The 20154-nt window shown below is 37.0% G+C and overlaps 1 protein-coding gene across 1 annotated transcript in view; it reads left to right on the top strand.

Moving 5' to 3' along the window:
* The window catches only part of LOC122789363 (tyrosine-protein phosphatase non-receptor type 13-like), a 2815362-nt gene that overhangs the window by 2354868 nt on the left and 440340 nt on the right, over window positions 1–20154 (top strand). Inside the window, exon 39 of the mRNA XM_044056752.1 lies at window positions 2945–3093. Within this exon, the coding sequence (XP_043912687.1) occupies window positions 2945–3093 (149 nt within the window). The remainder of the gene's footprint in view (window positions 1–2944; window positions 3094–20154) is intronic.

Genomic DNA, 20154 nt, shown 5'->3' with positions numbered 1-20154 from the left:
AAACAATTAGCCTTGGGCCTTAGCAGTACTTTATCCAGATACATGTTGCAGCCTTTTCAGTACATCTGCTTATGGGTCCTTAGTAAAACAGTTTCTGATAGGAGTATTTCACCTGAGATCACATTGCAAACAAGTTACTCCTTCCTGAGATCTTAGCTTTCTGTTGGAAAAGTTAACCCCACCTGTATCTGAACTTGCACATAAGGCAAATTTCAGGTTCATTACATTGAAACTATTCTTCTCTTTGATCCGACATTTGCAAGATAAGTCTGTAAGTTGCTAGTTCCCTTGCTGGGTTTACCCTGTCTGGTATGCTTTTGGGGTAAAGTAATAAGTAAGAACAAACCCTTCATGCCCAAGGTTATTTCAGAGGCCTTTGAATCAGCCTATCAATCTGCCAGTGTTCTGTCTAACCCTCAGAGCAATGGAAAAAAGATTAGTCATCCTCTGGATATGCATAGGCAGCTCAGGTACTATCTTGACAGAACTAAGCCCTTTAGAAAAAACAATTGACTTTTTATTTCTTATGATAGGACAAAGGACAACCCATGACAGACAGACTGTTTCTATTTGGTTGTCCTTGGCTATTGCCATTTATTGTAACCCTCCATGGTAAACCACTTTCAGGCAGTATTAAGGTACACACTCTGAGGGCTTTGTATTATTTGATGGTATATTAGAAAATGGTGGACTATAGCAGCTTTCTACAGATGGCTGTATAGTCATCTGTATATATCTGCACAAAGGACTGGCTCAACTAGGACCATTCTCCAGGGTCTCCTGGAATTTTATCCGTCTTCCTTACAGGTTGGATAGGCTTTGATAATCAACCCATATAACCTAAAGGCTACTGCAGCAGTGGGGATAGTAAAATAGTAAAGTTGTCTTAAGTTCCTCACTGCTGCAGTAGCCACACCCATCCTCCATCCCCTTGTGGTGTCAGTAGCCACACCCATCCTCCATCTCCATGTAGTGTATCGATTATTTCTTGTTTAGTTCAGGACAAGTACACTAATTCTTTAAGTCAAGAAAGTCCTGAGGATTTTACACTCTGACTGCTGATTTCCCCTTCTTTGTTCTGTACAATTAGCAGTCAGTGTGGGAGAGAGACAGAGCTTTTGGAAGCTGGCCGGTTATTGTTTCATGAGCAAGACACAACCCATATAGCCTAAAGGCTACTGCAGCAATGACAAATTCGAGCATGTACTGTTACAGGTAAGTGCAACTTGCACAACTGTATTTTTCTGCTTTTGTTCTATTTTGCATTGCATTGCATTGTATTGGAAGCCCAATTCTTGTTTTGGATTGTATACTGTCTTTGCCTTGTGCCCTCACTTGGGGCTGAAAATGGCCCTTGGATCAGTCCGATTATATGGTTTACTAATGTAATGTAAATACAATTAAATTAATATAGGAAAGAATAAATAAATAACTAGATAGACAAATATTTTGGTATAGTAATACAGCTCTTTAGACATCTTTCATCCTGAATAGTTACATCACCTTCCTCTGTTATACAGCTCCATCTAACCATTTATGACACTGGCAAAGTATATCTTTGTACTAGAAACCCCCTTAATATTAAATACTGCTGAGAGAGAAAATCCTTCACAGTTCATTGAATGTCTTTGGTGAAGATGACATAAATTATGGGAATTTAATGAAGGGTATATCGCCTTTAATGTGAGTCACAGTTGCATTTACAGTGGATATAAAAAGTGTACACACCCCTGTTAAAATGGTTTTGTGATGCAAAAAAAAATGAGACCACAATAAATCATTTCAAAACTTTTCCCACCTTTTAATGTGACCTATAACCTGTGCAATTCAATTGAAAAACAAAAAAATATAAAAAAAAAAATAAAAAATGTACAATAAGCTGGTTGCATAAGTGTGTACCCCTTAAACTAATACTTTGTTGAAGCACCTTTTGATTTAATTACAGCATGTTATATTACTTTTCTATCACAAAAACCTGGCATTTTAACAAGGGTGTGCACACTTTTTATATTCACTGTACCTCACTTTGTATAGGAATCTGGATTAATGGATTAATGTAAGTAAACAGTATTCTTTTGTCTCCCCCCCCCCCAAAAAAAAAAAGCTATCAACTTTTACCAATAGAATTTGGAACAAAGTAAAGAATAACTAAGGAAAAGGCTTCAAATTAGGGACGCATTTTAAATGCTGGCATTATTATCTTAGACGTTCCCAAAATTATTTCCAGTTTTAGGAAAAATGGAACAAAACTATGAGAAAAATCAGAAGGTGTCCCTACAAAATATGGACAGTTGAGAGGCTGATATCAGCTCTATTTCTTACTTGCAATAGACTAAGTACAAGTCAGAAAATGACACTGACTTGTATTGCCATAAAATATCATTTGATGTGCTTATTTCAAAGGACTGCCATTTGAAAAATGACATGTTGGACAACTTTATAACTGTCTGAGTGATTCAGTGCACCCTGGTCTTTATCCATCTGCATCAAAAATGCCCTGGTATGTCACTCAGCTTTAAACATTGCATAGTATTTTGCACATTGTCAGATTCATGTATTGCATGCTGAACATATTCTTTTTTCAGAAGGCATCAGAATAGTTTGTTGTGCTTTAGACTGAATGGATTTTTAATAATCTTGAGTGGTAACATCATTTCTGTTGTTTTATAAGAAATTAGTTTACATCACTTAAATCATCTAGTTCATTGATCTGAAAAAAAGTGTTTTACAAATTATATAGAATAATTTGAAAGTATCAGCTGTACCCTAGAAATAAAATGCTAACCGCATATTATCATGTGTTGTGTAATAATTTAACAGAATGATGTATGAAAGAAGTATTAGTAATGCAGACTAATGTCTTTCATTAGTACAGTATGAATGTCACATGGAGCTGCTTTGTATTTTTTTTTTGTTTAATGTAAAATATTTTTGTCTTCACTAGAGAAAATAATGATCTCAGAAGAAGAGATACTGAACTTGAACCTGATGGCATCTTATAAGACAAGGAACTACTCAGGGTCCAGCTTGGATGCTATAATTGTGTCTCTTCAGGAACAATATAATCTGCAAGAGCCACTGAAGGAATTTATGGTAATTCTTGTTGTGTTATATTATTTTGTTTCATTTTGTATAGTCATATATTTTTGTGTTAAAAACAACAAAACCAGATTGCTTATTATTTGATAACTAGATGCAGTATAAATAGAAAATGTTACAACGAAGGTCGAGTGATTTTTTTTTTTCTAAGAATGCAACTTATTTTGTAATCCATTTGGACTGGCTGATGCTAGAATGGATGCCAGCAATACTTGCATCATATCTAGAGGTAAGTTCACCTTGCTCACCCCTATCTTTTTACTATAACATGTTCATAAGGCATAGGCTGAATAACATTATAAGTAGAGTCTGTTAAATATGAAAGATTTTTGAATGTCTCTTCTGCTTTTGCTGTAACTCAGGAGTAGATAGAAATTCTAAACATTCCTCTGGGAATATGAGAGCTCCATTAGCTGACAGTCATACTTAAACTGAAGCTGATCAGCCACTTTCTTGGCCTAAATAGTAACAGCTTGACTGCTCTTTATATCCTGACATGAAATATAGTACTATAAAGTAAACATTATCTTCTATGTACTGTGCATTAAATTAATACAAATGGTTTTACTGTGTAACAATAAAAACAGTGAATGACACTTTCAGCAGAACACATCAGTCATAATAGACTTTAAACATTTATCTTTATTACCGAGCTGAATTTGGATGCAGGGTGCTTGAGATGTTCATGTTGTGATGGATGGAAGGGATTCATATCTACCACAAGTTGCATTTTGAAAAAAAATATAATTAGAACATAACATCATTTACATCCTTGCCACACCTCTGTCTAGATTCTGCTTGACATTGTATTTAACATTAAATTTCTAATGCTGGATGATGGTACCCCAGTGAAAGCATTCTGAATGAACAGTAGGAGAACTGTTGATAGTCCAGGACATTGTCCAGTAGCTGTGTTGTGTCAGTGACCACCCTACTGAACATTCACTCACTTTTCTGAGGCTTGCACCAGTAGTGGGAAAAAAAACTATCAGAGGGAAGGAAATGCTGAAATTTGTATATTACCATACTTTGTCCCTCCATTCCTGTCTTGTCCTAGTGAGTGATGTAACAGCATCATGTTTAGCAGAGCATAAAAGTCTAGATATTGACTTCCATATCATATGTCCCTTAAGCTTCACAGAAAAAAAAACACAACAGACATTGATGGAAAATGGAATAGGCAGCAGATGACAGTAAGATATGAAATATCCTGAAAGATGATCCTTGTAGGAATGTTGGCAACCCTTAATTTAGACATGCAGAGAACTTATGTCAGAGAAAAGGAACTTGCATATAATCATTCAAAAGGATGGACATCTGTTTCAGTGTAAGAAGTGGATCCTTTCTATTGTTTTATTGTTAAGCTGTCATTTATAATCTTTATTGTGGCATATTCCTTTAAATACATACCCAAAGCAAATGGGTTATTCATAGAAATGTCAAGGTAGATGGTTCCAGTGACATGGAAACCAGATGACTGACAAATTAAGGATGTAAGAAACAAGTAAGTTAATGGAACATAGGCAAAATATACAAAAATCTGTGTAGAAATTAGGAAGGAAATTTTCAGAGAGATTTAAAACGAAATAAGTCAGTCTGGCAGTTGGCACAGAGGATTAAGGCTATGAACTGTTAACAGGCTGCTTCTTGTGAACCAGTGTTTGATTCCCTTAGCTTTCATTTTCTTAATTGTGTGACTCTGAGCAAGCCACTTAACCAGCACTCCCGGGCTGAGTCTGAGTTCCATGGAGATAAATGCTCTACCCCATTTAACAAATTCAGAAAAAAGAAAAAAAGAAATGGGCTTGGTAGACTTGCTAATAACTATAATAGGTAGAAATATGGCAAGGATGACATGATTGAAAATAATATAAAAGTACTAGAAATTTGCAAAGAGTGAGTGGGGATTTATACATCATACAGAGAGAGAGTGGTAATCACCCTTAGCATGCCATAACACAATGTAAGTTGTTTGTGTGCATGTAAAGAGTAACACTAATGCTGCATAGAGTAATGTTACTAAAATGTTAGTCACATAGCAGTGATTGTTATGGCACAAATCAGCATTAGATTTTTATATCAATGAACTATGGAACAAAAACTACAAATGAATGCTTTGCTGAACCGTGTAGCCCATCTCCCCAGTTCAGAAGTTCTAAACCAAAAAGGTCACACAGGCAAAACCATTAAGTAAAAACTGCAAGAAACGACACCATCACACTATTTAATACCTTAGACCACCTGTAATGGAGTCCCATGGTATATATGCAAATTACCCCTTAGTTACATACTTGTGTTTCAGCTGCCTGATTTCTGATCACAAATGCCTGTGATTTTTTACTTTTCATAGGTTCATAGGTAGGTACTAGGCTGTCGGCCCTGGGCCTGTACAAGCCCAGCCAAAAAGGTACCCTGGCTTTTGCCACCCAAGAAAATTATTTTCCTGTGCCACTGTCGAGCAGAGTCACAGAAGTGATCCCTGGGGTGAATTTCCTATTTCCCATCCAGTCATCAAGATTTTTCTTGAAGAGTGCTAATGAGGAGCCTTGTTTGATATAGATAGGTAGTTTATTCCAGAGTATGGGAAGTCTCTGGGACAGGAATCTATCCCTCCGGCATGTTCTGTTGATTGTGGTGACAAGGTCCCTAGAGCGTGTAGCTTGGAGGGATTGAGATTTCTTTAAGTGGAGCATGTCCAACAGCTCTGGGTTTTAAGTCTTTTTAAGTCTTTATGGGAATATTCAGGGCAATAAAGCTAAACCCCACTAGCTGTATCCATGCCACATTTCAGTCTTTCTCACCTCACCAGTACAGCATAACTGGGTTGCTTGGCTGCAGTTTAGAAACATGGAGCATAAAATCAGGCCCAATGTTCATAAACATTAGAGTGCCTGCAAAATATCCCAAATAACATCCAAGCCAACAGGTAAAAAGGTCTCACAATCAAACCATTCATTAAAATCTACAAGAAAGACTCAGCTAGGCTCAGAAGTTTGGACAATGGAGTCCTTGACCATATCACTTTATGAAATAGGTTGCCATACAGTCCTGGGCAAGATCGCATATGACAGAATACAGAATGATGTTGCAGTGGACTCCTGGGCAATGTCACATGCATATGATGCTGCATACAGCTTTGTGTTGTTATGGAGTTCTGGACCTGATTGCATGTGATATACTGTATACAGCCTGGTGTTCTCATGAAACATTCTAATAGGTCACATGCCATAGAATACCACATACAGCTTGCTGTTGTCAGTGAAGCCCTTGACCAGATCACATGTCACAGAATACTGGATACAACTTGGTGTTGCCAATGGAGTCCTTAACCAGATCACATGTCACAGAATACTGCATACAGCTGTGGCGTTACAGCAGTAGATGCATCTTTGCCAGTTTTCCTAACAGAGAAGTGTATTTTATGCTTTAATTAACAGATAAAGACATATGAGGTGTTTAGAGCATGCACGGGTATCGTGCCAATAAGGGAGCATTTCTATTTTATTAAACTGAGCTACATAAAATAAAAAATATTTCATCAGCTATACTGTTAAACTATATTTGAGTTTGGCATTTCTGATTAATTTCCATCAGGGTCAGCAGCTCTCAACCATGGGACAAGCAGTGGGTAGGAATTTGACTTGATCAGTTAGTATTGTTTTATATTCATTGGAAGGAAGGAGGGGATTTGGACACTGAGCACCCCATTACATTTTTGGAGGGTGGAGGGGGAGCCTGAACGGGTCTATATTAAATTGGTGAATGCTTAAAATAGCGAACGCTGCTTTATCGACCATTTAAAAGCAAAAGCTTGAAATCCTGAAGACACGGAACAGCGTTTTTTTTCCCAGGGAAAAAAAATTGCTGTTCCATAAAACAAACAAACAAAAAAAGCTTCAAAACACTAAATAAAGTGGGGGCCTATGCCCCCCCAATGTGGGGGGCTGTGTCCCCCCTACTTAAGTATACCAGCTCCGATATAGCACCACAGTGGAGGAAATGGCAAAGTCCCCAAAACGGCCCAGTGATTTTTATCCCTGGGAAAAAAATTGCTGTTCCATGTCTTCGGGATTTCAAGCTTTTGCTTTTAAAAGCTCGATAAATCAGTGTTTGCTAATTTAAGCGGTCACTGATTTAATATAGACCCACCTAAACATGAGAATTGTGTTAAATTATATTGTAATGATATATTGGTAGTGTACAATTCCAGTACAGCCTTGACAAAAAAAAAAAAGTTGCTTCTGCAGTTCTTAGTTGCAGCACTGTTCAGGAGGCTTAATATTTTAAACATTTTTTTTTAAATTATTCATGCCGCATTCTAAGGCCCAGACCATAACTGTACCATGAATCATTACCTCCTATTATTATTTGTAAATCTTGGGATGGTGCATAAAAGAGACAACAAGTGGTAATAAAAAAAGTGAAAAAGAGGATAAATCACATTGTGTACATACATGAAGAAGGCATGTGGACTGGAACTGAACACGTTCTAATTTACACAGACATGCATTTGAAGAGTGACCGTTGCATGAAATGGAAGCTGAGAATTTTGCTAAACTGGAAGATTTTTTTAATTTTAATTCCAGATGAGTACCACCATTATAGATATAACAAAGATAAAATCTCTGTTTTCTTTTTTTATTTCCCCTTGACAGGAAAGCTGACCTGGAAGATTTTTTTTTAATTTCAGATTAGTACCACCATTATAGATGTAACAAAGATAAAATTAATATATTAATAAGTGGCAAGAAAGGTGCTTTTAAATATAATAAATGCATTTGTTGCTCATATAAATATATATATATATATATATATATATATATATATATATATATATATATATATATATATATATGGATAAATGCAAGAGGCATCCAACATTTGGTAGTACATTTATGTTAAATGCTTATGGTACCTGTGACAGTAATAATATAATTTATATGGCAAAGTGTGTTGCTTGTGAAGCATATTATATTGGTAAGACAAACCACAAATTAAAAGAACGAGTAGGGTATCACGTATTGGAAATTAATAGGAAAATACAGACTAATGCATTATATAAGCATATTAGTGAAGCAAATGTTGCATATCAATTCAAATTCATGATTTTTTACAAGTAGCTTATAACCAGTTAAGAGGAGGAGATTTCATTAATATTACTGAGAAGGAAGAACATAAATGGATTTTAAGATTTAGAATGCATATGGCTACAGGTTTAAATGGAATGCTTATTATTAAATCTGTTTTCAAGGAATTGCAGAATAAGATAAATAAACTTTGTTGGTTTATTGTTTTAATTTTTAACTGTTGATTGGTCATGTGACTTTTATGTAGTATTTAAATGAGATATGCATTTAATTGCATTATGCATGAGGAAGCTGATTGCAAACGTCTTGTACTAGCGTAATAAAGTTTGTTAACTCTGACTATCTAGTTTTTCAGTGGATTTTTATTTTATTTATTTATTTATTTATTTTGAAACCATTGATGAACCTAGCCCAGTTTTCCAGCTACTCCAAAGCACTGGCTGGTTATGTGACCCTGCGGTATTCTTCTGGCCACAGTAACAGCAACACTGGGTGGTGGACCTTAACTGATACCCTGCAACTTTGACCATTGTTCCAGGAGCCAACAAATAAGTTTAAAAATAATATCGCAGAAGTATGTGTCTCCGTGAATAACTACTACATGATAAGCTAGTCTTTCGATTAATCTTAGAATAAATAATATAACAGATAATTACAGAGTTTTCCCTCTAGTCGCTACAAAAAGCAGACACCAGCAGCCCCAAATCTTTCTCTTTGGCTACCCTCACCCTGCATACTGTTTCTATGGTGTTCTCCTTTTCCATACTTTACTCTTCCTCTGAACAACATGTCTAGTCACTCTCTCTCTCTGTAGTATTTCTGCCCTGTTTTACTGCCTGTAGTCTCTTACTTACAGCCATTGTAAAAATATCTATTTAATTTTTCTTTGACCTGCTATTTGCTGCTAGTAATACCTCTGTCTCCCTCTATAGTCTCACTGCCTAGTCTATTTCAGCCTTTCAGCACTGGCTTTCCTTAAAGCATATCTACCTGTGTAGATTGCGGCCAGTGTTCTCGTGTAAGCGTTTCTGCTCATATTTTTATGCTGACTGTTCTTTCAGCAACCTTACATACTTACTTCCAAACCTGCTCTCCACTCTACTGATTGTTTCCAGACAGACCTGCCTTCTACCTCCCTTTGGCTCTACATGCCCCATTCGCCCTGCGCGCTCACTCCGCTCCCCTACCCTGCCCCCAGTTCCCACCCACCCTCAGTACTCCTACACTTATCACCTTGCCACTCCCCATCATCTGAAACCACTCCCACTCATCCGAAACAATCACCATTCAGTCATAAGACCCAACCCTATTACTCAAACTCTCTCCAGTCTCTCACTATAAGCTAATTATTAACACCCTAACTCTATTTTTAAACTAGCATTACTTAAATACCTCTACAATGCCTCCACATACTTTTAATACACCTCCAAAATCAAAACCTATTTACTGCCTAATACCCCCACTTATAATTCTCTATCTTCCTCACAACCTATGAATACCAACACCTCCCTGGTGCTCACTACCCTAGATCCAAAACCGTTACTACTAATCTGGCACATAATTCTAACCAACTACTATCCCACCTCTCATCAAACTCTTCTAATGCAAAAACTCAACATCCCATTTGTGCTTCATATATTAACCCTAGAACTAAATACTATCGCAAACTCTTATTAAAACTCCAGAAACGTGCTATTAAATTACTACCTAACCTCATAGTGGATAGTGACAACCACCCTAACCCAGGGCCAACCCCACCTGTTACTATCAGCCCCACAAATAACACCCCTACTAGCTTATGAAACTCAAGTAATGCCTCCATCTCACTCCTAGTGTGTGTCACCTAAACATTAGAAGTATAAACAAGAAAATTCATTATTTACATGCCCTCCTGGATGTCCACTCCCCTGATGTACTATGCGTTTCTGAAACCTGGCTCAAACCTACTGCAGTTGATAATGAAGTTATACCCTCAGGGTACAATATATTCCAACTTAATCGCATCTGTGAGAAAGGAGGGGGTAGCCATCTTGTATAAATCCACTCTGGAAGTATCCAAAACTAGTACTCCAAATGCCTTGATTACTAACAATGCAGAAATACTCATCACAAATATCCAAATCAACAAACACAAATCTATAAACATTGCATGTATCTATATTCCCCCAGGTGACAACACAAATACCTTGGAGGGTATTCTCCAATGGCTGTCCACTAGCTGCCCCCAGGAAACTATTATTCTTGGGGACGTTAATATAGACTGGAATACTTGCTCTACAGACTTCCCCTCCACCCATATGAATTTTCATGGCTTCTCCCAGATGATAACTTCCCCTGCCAGAATCAATAAGCCTAACAGTAAGGAAAGTATCCTAGACTGGATATTAATAAACAACCTACCCCAGATATATAAAACAGGCACCCAACCTGAGGACTTTAGTGATCACTTCCTGACTTATATAATCAGAAAAATAAATGACATCGCTCAACAATCTACCTTTAAAACCATTAGAAGTAGTAAGAACTTTATTCAGACTAAATTCCAGAATGAACTTAACTCATGCGACTGGTCCAACCTAAGACTACTTCCACGAGATGAAGCGGTCTCATACTTTAACTCTACATTTCTTGCTATCCTGGATAACCATGCTCCCAAATGTACTATCAGAACCAGTAAAGTAGTACCATGGTTGTCCAAGGATACAAGACAAAAAATTGTTAGCAGAAACAAAGCGTGGACCTCCTGGAGAACCACTAAATCCACAAAAGACCACCTCATATATAAACAGTAGAGAAGTGATACAAAGAAGTCTATTATGCTAGACAAAATGAGATACTACTGTAATCTGCAACAAAAGCACCAAAATCAACCACAAGAATTCTGGTCAGGCATAAATAAACTTCTCCACCCAGGTCAATCAGCTACCCCACCCCCTTAACAACCCTCCAACAACCTCCTACAATTGTTGCTAACCCCTTTAACACTTTCTTTACAGAAACCGTGCAATCCCTAGCCAGCAAGCTCTCTCCCACTACCCCAAGTATCACCAATCCCACACCTGATAATAAAATCCCCTTCAAGTTTGATCCAGTACCAACATCTTTTATTAAGTCCCTACTTAAGAAACTGAAACCCACCACCCTTTTAGCAGACCTACTACCTGCAGAGTATCTCAAAAAAGCCACTAATGAAATGTCATACCCTGTTTCAATTTTAATCAATAGAACTATTCTCGAAGTTAATATCCCCTCCATCTGGAAAATCTCCCACATTATTCCTCTTCATAAAGGTGGAAATTCCACTGAACTTTCAAATTATAGGCCTATAGCCATTCTGTCTCCCTTGGCTAAAATAATGGGAAAATTAATCCATAAGCAATTTCTTGCCTATCTGAATCAAAATACTCTCCTAGCCCCCTCCCAGCACGGATTTAGACCTTGACATAGTACAATCTCAGCCCTTCTCTCCTTCTCTTACACAATAAATCAAAACCGTAATGACAACAAGCTCTCCTCAGCCCTCTTCCTAAACCTATCCAAGGCATTTGATATGGTAAACCACCAGCTACTCTTAGACACACTAAAATCACTCTCCATAGATAACCTAGCAATTAGCTGGTTTCTTTTTTACCTAAGTGAGAGACAACAAGCTGTACTATGGAAGGATAACCTATCATCCCTTTTACCAGGCATCCTTGGAGTCCCACAGGGATCTATATATGGTCCCCTCCTATTTCCATATTCATTAATGACCTGCACAAAGTCATCCCAGATGAAACTTGTATTCAGTATGCAGATGACTCCACCCTAATCTGCTCTGCCACCTCCCCCACAGATTTACAGTCTTTATCCCAAATCACTTTCAACAAAGTAGAGAACTGGCTCACTGGTCGCTGACTACTATTAAACCCCAATAAAACCAAACTATTACTCCTCTCCCCCACTTGCAAGATCCCCTCACCACCTCTCACCATAACATCTAACAATGACACCATAATTTTGCCAGAACCTAGTACTAAACTACTGGGAGTAATTATCAACAACAACCTTAAGTTTGATGCTCACATAGACAAAACTATTAAAACAGTTAATAAAAAAATAGGCTCTTTATACAGGATTAAACAATTCCTAACCCCATCTGCAAGAACTGTTATTGCCCGTACACATCTGCTATCAACCCTTCTTTATGCCTCACCCATCTTAGTAAACCTCAGCAAATCAAACCTCAATAAATTTACTAGCTGCTACAATAATATTGCCAGATTTGCCACAGGATCAGCTTATAGAACCCATCACTGTCTTAACCTTCAATCATTAGACTGGCTAGAATTACCCTACCAACTGCAATATAACCAACTAATAGTTCACAAAATTCTCTACCAAGCAGACAGTACACCCATACTGAAAAATATTATCACCCCCTACAGTAACCTAAAGGCCCTTCGCTCTTCCAATAAAATGCTAGTACAAACTGTTAAAACCAACAATTCAACTGGTAAATCACTATTCTCCAACTCTGCCGGCAAAAACTGGAACCTACTTCCTGCTGAACTCACCACTGACCCCTCCTTATTCCAATTCAAAATATCCCTTAGGCAGTACCTAAAAATGCATTGACTTTGTCCCTGTAGAAACCCTGACTAACCCCCTCTCAAACATAATCTATAAATGAGAACCTCATTACAAGAATAAAACTCTGATCCTCTAACTGTTTAGAATTTTGTATATCTCTCACCTACTGAAAGATTTAAAGTTAAGATGATAGCATGTATGTTAACTACCTTAATGTATGTTTCCCTTTTTTTAAGATGAAATCTCTGTTTTTTTCTCAGCTACTAACTTCCAACCTTTCCTGTGTGTATGTGAGAAAAACATGTATCTGCATGTATATATCGTTAAACAAATTTCAATTTTGTGATAATTCACTGTAATAATTTCACTGTATTTACACTTATGTACATTTGGAGCTTTTCTCCCCAGGCCTCCGCTGAAAATGGACCTGTATCCAGTTGGACTTTCCCAGTTAACAAATGTAAAATAAAATAAAATAAAAAATAAATAAATAAAATAAAAAGGTGTGTGCAGAGAGAGAGAGACACACACACACTCACTCACACACACTTGTGTGTAGGACATATACAAACTGTCACTATATATCCTTTTTCCTTATGGCATGCCGCAGGAATGGTATGTCTTCTTATTCATTTCACATATACTCTGTTCATTCTCTGCAGATGTGGCCCATTTTATGCTCCAATGACAGCTGTGGCAGCTTCTTGCTTGACAAAATAACCTCACTTTCTACAGTTATGTAAGTTTTAATACTTTACTAAAAGCACAACTAAAAACATGCTGGCTAAGCCCTTGCAACTCCCACTCTAATATATTCCACCCCATCCAACCACTACCTTTCTTTCCACTCCACTAACTACCTTGATTATAGCAAGCTCAGATGCTCATAAGCCAGTACTTATTATACAGCACAAACTTCTTCTTGTAACATTTGTTAATGTCTGGTATGCACTTCACAGATAAAGATTCTAGTTGTCTACTGATGTACTATGTTCTTCATCTGTAAATATGTTGTAAGTAATTGCTATGTAAATTGTTAATCACTATGTAATCCAATGTAAATACTGTCTGTTTATTTTAACTGTGGAGCTTTTCTCCCTGGGCCTCTGCTGAAAATGGACCTACGTCCAGTCGGACACTCCCGGTCAACAAATTTAAATAAATAAATAAATAAATAAATATGTGCATAGTGTGACAATGCCACAAGCCATCTGCCACTGAAGGAGTCTGCCCCAATTGCTGGTGCATTCAGCTCTACTATTAGTACACAGCATGCCTATTCACTGTGCCTTATACTATTATAGGAATCTGCCTGGTGCACCTCTGTATGCTGTAGTTACATGTTTTGCCTATGCCATGGGCTCTGCACCACAGCAGGAGATTGCCTGGGGTCCTGAAACACCCAGCTCTGCTGTAGATATACAATATGCCCATGCAATGTGCTCTAAGGTGCTTTGCTGTGCTTTATGTGTGGATATAGACTGTACACATGCTATGCTTCCTAGTGGATTCATTTATTTTGGCCAAACGTGCAGTAACCTTCTTTTCTGTGAACACATGGCATGCACATCCTCTGCCTCCTAAAGTGCACATTTATTGTGTGTACCATGTGCCAGTCTGCATCTGCAAGTAGCAGCCTGCATATATTCCACAGCTTTCAGTCTTCACTTTTCTTTAGGTAATGGTCATGCCTAACCTGCACTGCCTCAGTGACTGAGTGCACTGCAAACAGAACAGGAACAAGTACTAGGGTTTCTCTTTAGTTTGCTAGTTACTTTTCTCTGTGGCTGACAGTGTAGATTGTAGATGAGCAATTATGTTTATAATAAAATTGTATTGGGCTCTCATACAGCTGAGATGTCCTGTGTGCTGCCTGCAGTGCACATCAGTGAGGGCAAGTATGAGTCCAGCTACAATGACTATCCTACTGTGATTGTATCACTGAAACAAAATTCAAGGACAATGGCTGCACACTGTTCAACAGCTTAACTTCAGCTGCTCCACTGTGTAAAAAGAAACTGAAAGACAATGGCCAGGAACTCTGTCACTGCTAATTTAGATACTGGCTAGTAAGTACATTGTCTGGATGCCAGCAAAGAGAGCTTGAAAGAAAATCAACTAGAAAAGGTGAAGAGAAAACACTGACTGGGAAGAATCCTGCAGCTGTTCAGCTAAAATAAATTCAAGCTCCAGTTGTGGTACAAGACTTGACTTCCAGTAATATAAAGGATAAATATGCTCAGAACTGAGCTACTTAAAATAAATCAAACACCGAAGGAGTATATCAACTGAAATAAAAGGCTGGAAAAATGCAATACATTTTAAACTGATATTCAGATGAGCTGATAAAACTGCAAAAAAATAGAGGATGAAATGAAGAAAAGGCTGGTCAAGTATGAAATTGCCCAAGGAGAAATCTTTCAAACAATGGTGGAATTAGAGGACAGAGCAAATGTATTTATTTATTTTATTTTGACATTTGTTTACCGGGATAAGGCCGACTGTGTGGGGGCTCTTTTACAACAGAGGCCCTGGGAGAAAAGTTCCAGACAGAAAAAAATTAAATAGGTAGTCCAAGACAAGGATGTAGAGTTAAAGTAAAGTTATAACATATCAAGCTTAGTAAAATGCAAAAATATTAGTAAGAATATAAACAATATGTTTTGAGGATATAGAACAACATAAGAACAATTTTCCTGTGACAGCTGAACTTTCTGTTGACTGGTTAAGCAGATAATTAAACGAAAGAATATCTCAAAGTTACAATGGATAGGGTAGTTAGAGAAAGGAAAATGATGGTAGTGCAGGACAGAGCAATGGTGATTAGATTGGGGGAGGGTGATAGGGATGAGGGTGCAGGAATGGTACTGAGGGAATTTGTAGGTAAGGGATAAAGGTGAAGGGAGAATCTGAGGTTTTCTGCTATAACAGAAAAACTTGAAGGAACAGACTGTATTCATTTTATGAAGGCACAAATAAGCAACTGGACAGGTATAGCACAGCAGGAACTTTTAATTGAAATGGCACATCAAGTGTGTTCCAAATCTGCAGCCAAGACCTGTATTAGTAAAGATGCAGACCAATCAGCAGAAAGGGTTGATCCTGACAAAACCGTGGCAAAAGGGCAAAGTATTAAAAGCTGGAGACAGTAAAGTGTGGAAAATGATTGTTCACTGTACACTAGGCAGAAGAGAAGCAAATTTATCCCAACAATCAGGGAATGTTGAGAGATGATGTAAGATTCAAGCTGCTATATCCTGCTGTCTGCAGAATATTTTTTTTTCCTGGAGGATCAAAGTAATTTTTGATGCAGAACAGCCTAAGGGGGAAATGCAAAAGTTTGTCCACAAAAAGTGAACAGTCAAGCAGAAGAGGACTCTGCATCTCATTCATCTGATAATAAAACACGGAGAGACTTTGTCAGTGAAAACTTTTCCATTGTTCCAAAGGAAAATGCTTGAGAGACAGAGAAAAGTACAGAAACTGACTAGAAGGATCTGGGGCACCTTGGAATTGAATCAGAGTCTAGAGTTTGAGATAGAGATGAACAGGAAGAAGACAAGCAACATGGATATTCGTGAATAAATGTGAGACTGCAGAGTTGTGTGAAATTCAGCTATATAATAAAAGTGGAAAAGCTAGACCTTTGTTGTTTGATAAACCTGTGGGAAATTGAAATGTTTGGAAGGACACTGAGAAGACGGGAAGAGGAAGGAAAAAAAAGCTAACTGTAATATATTATATAAATTTCATGTTTTAGAGTGAAGCATTTTTAGTTCTTGTATGTTTAAAGATACTAAAGTCAATGGGTGTCCTTTTTTCTCTCATTCTTTCCTTCATTATTAAGAAATGTGGGTATTCCAATACAAAAAGAGAAAAAAAGGCAAGATAAAAGCATGTTTCAGTTAATAGGCTGTAATCTTGCATTGTTGAGGTGAGGGATGGGATGCAAAAGTACACAGATCATAATATATATACAACTATGTTTTCTCCTTCTTTTGCACATGTGAATGTCTGGATTAAGACCCTTGGCTTAGTCTAACAAGTTTAAGTAGGAGCAAATACATAAGAGACCAGTGAATATAATGAAAAGTTTTCCTTTAGTAATAAATGTTTCCACTTGTCTTTAGAAGCAAGCAGCTAAGGACTACATTTTTTCTCTTATGTTTCCATGGAGACAACATGGTTATCAGGCAATACAAAAGCTAAAGCCCTGTTTCTTCAAGCCTAAAAGTTAATGTTTTCTGAAAGTATGCAAGCTTTGTTCACATCAGGGTGTGGAATAAAGATATAAAAGAACAGACACTGACATCAATTAGTGTAAGTAGAATCACAGGTAATAACATGCATCTTGGCATGGATAACTTCGACTTTAGGTTAGTTAAGGCCTGTGTTTGCAGCTACCTATTTGGGACAGTTGTTCCTTTTAGGAGGGTTAAACTTCATTACTTGAAGATGTACATAATTTTATGTCTTTGTATTAAGTTAACAGGTTTTGGGTTTTTTTTATTGAGGGTTTTCATAAAAACAAAACATATTGGAAAATGTGACACAGGTACCAATGTTGATTATAAGAAAGAACTATATAAAGGATCAACCTGCCAAACATTAGTGGGTGCATATATCACAAAAGCTGGAATACACATTTGAAAAAGTAGTCATACATAGTAGGTGAGAATAATGATGTGCTATCATAATGGCAACACTTTTCATACTACCTTGGAATGTGAATGGTCTCACGAGTATAGATAAAAAAGAAAAAAATGTTATATTAAGAAATGCAGAGTGCAAGTAACATTTCTACAGGAGACACACTTGGAAAGAAATGAGCATGTGAATTTGTTAAAGTAAGGATTTCAGGATGGATATTCAGCTGAATATTAAGTTCAAAGGAAAAGAGGAGTACTTGTATTAATTGCTAGAGGAGCTCCAGTAGTAATAGAAAAGGAAATATATGATGACAATAGAAAGTTTGTGAATGTAGCAGGATAATGGCAAGGGGTGAGGATAGTGTTGGAATACACTTATATTCTATCTAAAACTGCTATTATGGAAATTAAAAAAAATGGAAATCAGATTTCTGCAAGGAATATTACTTATAGGTGGGTTGAAATTTGATTTCCAGTGATAAAGATGTATCTCAGGGGCCTAGAGGGGAAAATATAACAAAAAAGGATGGATTAGTGAAGACATTTATAAAAATATTTGGTACAGAAGACATCAATTCAGTAGTAAGGACTCTAAAAGAATTTGCATATTATTTCCCAAGGTACAATAACTAAGATAGACTAGACAGAAATTATATTTCACAGGTACATGTTCATTTAATTGAGAACTTTGATACACCTTCAGTAACTGTTTCAGATTGTATGCCAATCATTGCTAAGATAAAAATTCAGGGTAATGAAGTAAAGATGTGACACTGACACTTCCCCAACTACCTGTTAAAAATGATGAATTTAAGGAATGTGTTGTGGGAATTACTGTTGTGGAAAGTACTCCAGAATTTATAGCTTGTGAGTGGATTAAAGTGAAAGTGGAGTTTAAAAATAGGGATGAAATAAAAAGAGAGAGAGAGAGTTAAGTAACAAGCATCATTTAGGGGAGCTGACAAAAGTTAAAGCATTACAAAATAGGGAGAATCTCACAGAGCAAGAAGAGGTCCAGTTGCAGAGTGCTAAGGAGAAAATAAGGGAGTACCTGGATAATATGCATGAGTTAGACAGATTGTTGTTAGGCAACTTTTTTGACTCACTCCAGAGAACAAAAACTTTTGGCACAATGGCTTAGGCAACAGAAAGTATAAAGAGTTGTTGCCAAACATAAGGAGCCTATAACAATAAAAAAGATCCTGTAGAGGTATTGGAGATATTTTAGAAATTTTATGAATATTTGTGTAAAGTGGAGAAATTGGGAAATCAGTAAAAAAGCACAGATGGAAATATTTATGGAACAATTAAGTATGCCAAGGTTAGAGGTATACGAGGCTAAACAATTAACAGTTAACATATTGATAGGAGGAGATGAGATAAAAATCACAATGTATTAGCAATCTGCAAAAAAAGTCTCCAGGAATAAATAGTATTCTGGTATAAGTTTGGAAGCTATGAGGGAAGACCCTCTGATAAAAATCTGGAAGGTTTGTTTAACATTATTTTAAAAACAGGGGAAGCACCAGCATCCTAGAAAAAAAAAAAAAAAAAAGCTGTGGTGGCTGCAATACCTAAAGACAGGAAAGACCTATCAGATCCAGTTTCATATAGGCCCATTTCAATTTTAAACCATGATTATTAAGTGTTTATGTGTATAATGGCTAAGAGAATGGCAAATGTGTTGCCAAAATTCATCAGTGGGATTTTGTGGAGGGGAGACAACCATTTGACAACATTAGTAGAACAATCATGCTACACAGGGAAGCAAAATGTAAGAAATACTACTGTTGGTGGTCGATCTTGATGTGAAGTAGGCATTCAAAACAGCAAACTGGGATTTTAGGAGTAGGAGAATGGAAACATTTGCATTTACTGATACAATTATGTTAATAAGGAGGGTATATGAGGGATCACATGCAACAATCAATTCCGGTTTATTTTTCAGGATATAAACTTATTGAAGATGAAACAAATGTTACAGCTGTAAACTTAGTGCCCACACATGAAATGGTTCATGTAGCAATACCCATATCTATTGGGACATGATAAAATTAAGTATTTAGGAGTATGGGGAAAATTATGCTGTTATGGCAGGTAGGGATATCTGAGGAGAGACTAAATAAAAGACAGTACAAAAGCTGAGAATTTGGAAGCTCTTACCTGTGGATATGGCGAGCAAGATGCAAGCAGTAAAAATCATTTTAGTCCGTTTAGTTTTTATACACAGGTCAGGCATATTTTTTATCAACCAGAGAAGTTGTGGATAGTAATTCATAAATAATTGAAGGATTTTATCCAGGAGGGTAAGAGAGCAAGAGCCAAGTGGGATAAGTTGATCCTTCCAGTAGAACAAGGAGATTTAGGAATACCTTATTTGAAGGGATAATTTAGAGATACATGCTTAAAGCTCATATATATAACACAAGCAGAAAGCTACAATTCAATGTGGAAAGGGATGATGAAGATGCAGCATTTGGGGGAGTCAGGAAATAAGGAAAGAGTGGTATTCTGGATGCAGGTCCTTAAGGAGAATAACAGCGGTCATACAGAATATTATATTCATTAAGTAGCAGAAAGTATAGTAAGAACTAAGCCAACATGGAAATAGAGAAAGATTCTGACAATAGGGATAACTACAATTAGAGGTACAGAGAAGAGGCAAGAGGGGTCTGAAATCTACTTGGGGGAGCTGGCAAAGGAACCTAGATATTGGGAATAAATAATTAGAGAGGGAGTGGTAATAG

This window comes from Protopterus annectens, chromosome 14.part0 (assembly GCF_019279795.1).
Source record: "Protopterus annectens isolate FY-2018-M chromosome 14.part0, PAN1.0, whole genome shotgun sequence".
Classification (NCBI taxonomy): domain Eukaryota; kingdom Metazoa; phylum Chordata; order Ceratodontiformes; family Protopteridae; genus Protopterus; species Protopterus annectens.
This window is presented reverse-complemented; position numbering and strand designations above follow the sequence as displayed.